This window comes from Thrips palmi, unplaced genomic scaffold (genome assembly GCF_012932325.1).
Source record: "Thrips palmi isolate BJ-2018 unplaced genomic scaffold, TpBJ-2018v1 HiC_scaffold_2, whole genome shotgun sequence".
Classification (NCBI taxonomy): domain Eukaryota; kingdom Metazoa; phylum Arthropoda; class Insecta; order Thysanoptera; family Thripidae; genus Thrips; species Thrips palmi.
The window spans coordinates 11,522,046-11,527,162 of NW_023144629.1; the positions used below are offsets into that span (position 1 = coordinate 11,522,046).

At 41.2% G+C, this 5,117-nt stretch overlaps 1 protein-coding gene across 1 annotated transcript; it reads right to left on the reverse strand.

Annotated features, from left to right (window-relative positions):
• Nucleotides 1–650: 650 nt before the first annotated feature.
• LOC117647732 lies at nucleotides 651–3,965 on the reverse strand. The gene is made up of 9 exons (XM_034389629.1): nucleotides 3,287–3,965; nucleotides 2,999–3,100; nucleotides 2,753–2,907; nucleotides 2,536–2,602; nucleotides 2,299–2,458; nucleotides 1,840–2,030; nucleotides 1,566–1,725; nucleotides 1,067–1,194; nucleotides 651–980 (listed from the first exon to the last, which is right to left on the reverse strand). Exons 2-9 carry the CDS (start codon nucleotides 2,999–3,001, stop codon nucleotides 651–653), a joined length of 1,194 nt encoding a protein of 397 aa, XP_034245520.1. The 5' UTR covers nucleotides 3,002–3,100; nucleotides 3,287–3,965.
• Nucleotides 3,966–5,117: the final 1,152 nt, after the last annotated feature.

Here is a 5,117-nt window from a genome sequence, read left to right on the forward strand (position 1 = left end):
GACATACTTACAAAGGCATTAGGTCGGGAAAAACATCACAACTGTGTCATAAACTTAAGAATGCCATCAGATTAAAGGAGGGTGTTGTAAAAATTAATCTTCTGATTCTTAAGTAATGACTAACTATATGTTGTACCTATAGTGAACATTGTAAATAACTAATCCTTTGTATAAATGTGTGTACCTGTTTTAAAACTCCCGCCTGACCCAAGCTGTATATATTTCTCATACTGACCAATTAGACTCATTGTGCAATTATCATAGTCACTGTTTCCTGATGCACCCATGATGCACTGTTCTCCAGCAAACTATATCCGGAATAAGAAAAAAAAGCTCACTACTTGTCCAGCCGCCATACTGTGTACAACGTTTTCTTCGCTCTCCTATAATCCACTTACATCAGACTAAATACTGCTAAATTATTACAACAGGGCCAAATAAATAGTGGCATTTAAGGGCTTCTATAGAGCCATATAGATTCGGACAGATGAAGCAGGCAAACATAATAACAAAAAAATCAACAAAAACTACAAAAACTTAATAACTTAACTTCAGCTATAAATTAAATAAACAACCTGACTAGAGGTATTACAAAATAATGTTGTACACCAAAAAAAAATTTACATTCATTCAGACTTGGAAATTATTGGTTAATTAAACTTGTAAGCATGTATCCAGCTATGTTTTATATCGTTTTTACAGTCCCACTCCGTTTCAAAGGAATACACTGCCCTCTGCAATGTAGTCCAGATGTGACTGCTGGCGCAGTGATAGGATGTGTGGAGGGCGTGATGGGATTTGAAGAAAATGTCCAGTCCTTCGACAACACTGTCCACTTTGTAGTCCAGATCAGCCACAGAAACATACACAGACTTTATGTCCAGAAGGGTTGGACCAACAACTACCAAAAGAGGACTTCCTCCTGGTCCAGCAACAGAAAGCCTGTGTTCCTTGACTTTCCGTTTAAAGTCTGCAGCAACCTGAAAGTAGAATAAAGGATGAGAAAATCTGCACAAATGTGCAACTGATGTATACAGCAAAAGCAAGGTTTACTGAAGATAATTACCGTAAGATGCAGAAAGAAACTCTTGCGTGCTTCCAGAGCAGAAACTTTACGTACTTCCCCTTTGAAAGATGCCTTGTGACCAGGTCTAATGTGGGGCAGCAGTGTCAGCACAATGGCTGCTTCAGATTCTGCAAAGGAAAGGTAATTCCATACATTAAAATAAATTACAGGTACTTAGATGTCCCTTGCTTTTCCTACTCCAAGAAAAATTTGCTTAAAAAGAACCTGAATTTTCAAGTTTAATTTTATATAATATAAAAAACAATTAAAAGTCTCGCCAAGTCAATCTTGTACAGTGTAAATAGGCCAATTTAAAAAAGTCCACTGGTTGCAAAGAGATTTAACATGAAAGCTTGAAAACTAAGCGCAAACATGAATGCCCTGCAAATTTCTGACTCAGTTTCCCCGAGACATCTTAGCTTCTAGCATATACTCTGGAAGTAAAGATCATGATTGACAGCGGCAAAGCAGCACTTGCTGGACAGAATATTCCATTTACCTTTGTTCGGGTTTTGCTGCAGCAGTTTCAAGGAATCCTTGCCATTCTTGTCCTTAATGTCTTTAAAAGCAATATCCTTGGTTATTCTCACGAACCTATCCCAGCGTAGGTGAAGTAGCTCAGCACTTCGAGGATACAGAAGGGCAAAATCTGCCAGAAACTGTAAAATGGAGCAAAAATTAGGAAGGGCCAAGTGAGGGTTCAGTTGAGCGATCAACAAAATAGCTTAATGTAGAGGAAGAAAAATAACGTACTAAAATCAAAAGAACCTTACCAGCTCAAAACCTGACTTATGAGTCAGAACGGGCCACTCTTTAAGGTATGAGTTGATGTAATCATCGTCTCCATGGAACAGTGCTTTGAAGCGTAGTGGTGCAGTGGCTGTCCACTTCCTCAATACCTCTGGCCAAGGGCAGCGTCCTGTGGAAAGCCAGGCCTTGGCTTCTTCAATCTCCTCAGTGATTGCTAAAAATAAAGAAACAAACAATTACTATCAGAATCAGAAAAATGCATTCAAAGGGAAAGAAGGGCTCTTCCCTTCACTTCAGTACACTAACAAGGGTGGCAAAACCTTCTGTGTGTGAAACATTCACTTTCAATGGTAACATGAGAGACGAGCACTGCCATGCTTGTAGTGCACAATGTGACGCCCAAATTCAATAATTTCAGAAAATAAAAAACATCATACGAAAAATCCCTTTCTTAAACAGGAGCAACAAATGTTGTCACTTACGTTTCTCAAGAATAGACCCCAAGTTACTGGCAATCTTGTCTGGCAGTGAAGGATTCTTAGGCTTAGGTTTGGAGCGACAGTTACGTAGTCGATTAGAAAGCCTACCAAGGGCTGTGACCTGTTTTGGGCCTTGCTCCTTTGGACCAATGTAGTAGGTTGCCTGGAAATAAGAATTAGAATGAGTATCCACGGTAAGCAATGCAGATAAAAGCTAGCTGTACTAATTGTAGTACATACCTCACACTCAGATGGAAACAGCTCAACAATTTTCTTACTCACAATGGCCAGCAGCTTAAAATCGAAACTGAAAAATTCATACATTAATAGAATGGACACAATGTGCCGAAAGGCTCTGCCACTACTTGCACTGATTGTACATGCACATGCTTGGCCTTTAGTCAGTGGCAGACCCCTCATGTGACAACAAGCAAAATGCAATGGTAACATCACTTACTTCTCTGTATTAGCACGAATGTTCTCAATCAACACTTGAACTATCTTGTGCCTTTGTGATTCACTCAGGCTGGCAGGATCATCACAATCATGGGCTTGATAAGATTCGACAATTTCATTTCCCACAGAATCAGCCCGAAGGACACTTTCAACATTCTACAGAGAAGAAAAATGCAATATTAAATTATGATCTTGAAACAAAAAAAAAAAACAGAAGGGAGTGAGACAAAATATTTATGTAGCTTACCATATCTTCAACGAACTTTATATTGGAAATGTGATTGACCTTCGTGCTCGCAGCAAATGATCCCGCTGCAACAGTTCTGCTGGTACTAGGGGGGCAATCATCCTACAACATAAGAAAACAAAATTAAAAATACATTACTTACACGGTCAAGTTTAAAAAAAAAACAAATAGTAAATTACAAAGTATTTCCTCTGCAAGCTAATGTATGCTCAAAAATACTTAATTACAACAACCTACTACTCTTTACAAGGCCTACAGTACTTAGTAAGGTTTTCAGAGTGTACTCACCACTTGATGCCTCTTCGGAGGGGGCACAACCGCTTCTGGATGCTGTCTCTTTGGAGGGGGCACAACTGATTCTGTTGAATATAGCAATTTCCCATACCTGTACTGTACATATTCTCATAACACCTGAACCTGCCTACATCTGAATATGAATCTGTATGTTGTGTACTGCGAGTAAACTGTACTCTGTCTCCTCGTTCACTTGGTTCTCGACTCTGCTGGAGTGCGGTTGTATTTCCTCTACTGGACAATATATCTCAACTTTATCAACTTGAACTAAGTATCCTTCTTAACCCTGAACGCCCTCACACAACCTGATAATTCAACAGGTTATGGGCCCAGGATATTCTGCTATTTGACGTATCCTTGTTTTGGAGCTTGTGTAGTCTTGTTTTTGTTACGCCGGCCGGCACCACGTGAGCGTGGGTTTGTGTACACTAGTTTTTGTGTGTTTGGTTTTTGTATTTGTGAGAACGGACTGATCACCCGGTATCTCTTGTTCAGCCCAGTCGAGGTAACGTGTGAGCAGCCCCTGTGGAATTAAAGTGCTCAGCCTGACTGTGGGATTGTTGTGAGCAGCCCTTTGGGAATTAAAGTAGCTCAGCCCGGCCGAGGTAAAATCTGTAAACACGCAGCCCTTCGGGAATTAAAGTAGCGTGGCGTAGGCGGACGTGATAACCGACCACAGCAGTGGCGCCAACAGAAATTTTAACAGGGGGCGCGAGTCTTTACAGGGACCCACCCACCCCTAGAGACCCTCCCCCCCCCTTTCTTTTTTTCGCAAGCGTATTTTCCGTTACAGATTCTTCAGACGGCCTTTTACAGCTAAGTCTACTTTTGCGAGCGAAGCGAGCTAAGAACCAACGCTTTCACAATGCTCCTTGCAAATCATTTCGTAATTACTTCAACTAACGCAACACCTTCTACTCAAAATTAAGGGCGAAGTGAGCATGATGCCAACGTTTTCAAAAGCTTTTATGTCCGTCATTGGGTCGTTTTTATCGAAGCCGCAGTTAGGAGCCTCCCTTTGCTAGGGAAGCTAGCTTATACACTTCAAAGTCCTTCATGTTCTTCGAAGTGTGGAACAGACTTTAGAAATTGTGCGGGAGGCCCTAAGATGCGGTTACCCGAATTGACCACACGTGGAAATGTGGCCAATGCCACATTAAAATCTTGGTAAATACCACAGCAAGTGGTCAGACCCTCCCACCTCAAGAAAAAAAGATGGTCTTGACCACGCAATACGCGTCTTATTATCCGAAGAAGCGCCCAGCTTGCACTGTGGCGAAAAGGTACGGAAAATTCTGTTAATTTTTTTTGCCAGGATTCTCCGTAGCCCTCTTATCAATATTCTCCGTAGGCTCTTACAGTATTCTCCGTAGGGCCGTACAGTATTCTCTGTAAGTCCACACAGTGTTCTCCGTAGGACCTGGAAGACTGTATAGTCCTACGGAGATCACTGTAAGGTCCTACGGAGAATACTGTGCGGTCCTACGGAAAATGCTGCAAGAGCCTACAGAGAATATTGATAAGGGGGCTACGCTACGGAGGATTACCACAAGCTGTTTACAGAATTTTCTGTAGCTTTTTGCCACAGTGTGACGCGCTGCCCAGGCCAACGTCGCGTGTTGCCAGCACACGGGACCACGACCACAAGCAGCTATGAGGGAAATTGATGTAAAATTTTAGAACTATCCAACCAAAATGACCTTTTAAAATCAACAGATCCATCTCATCACGACAAAATCAGTGTTATCAAATTTCAAAAGTTTGGATACAAACTTAGATTTTTTTTAAATTTCAAGAAAAAGGGCTCAAATGATATTTTTTTCTT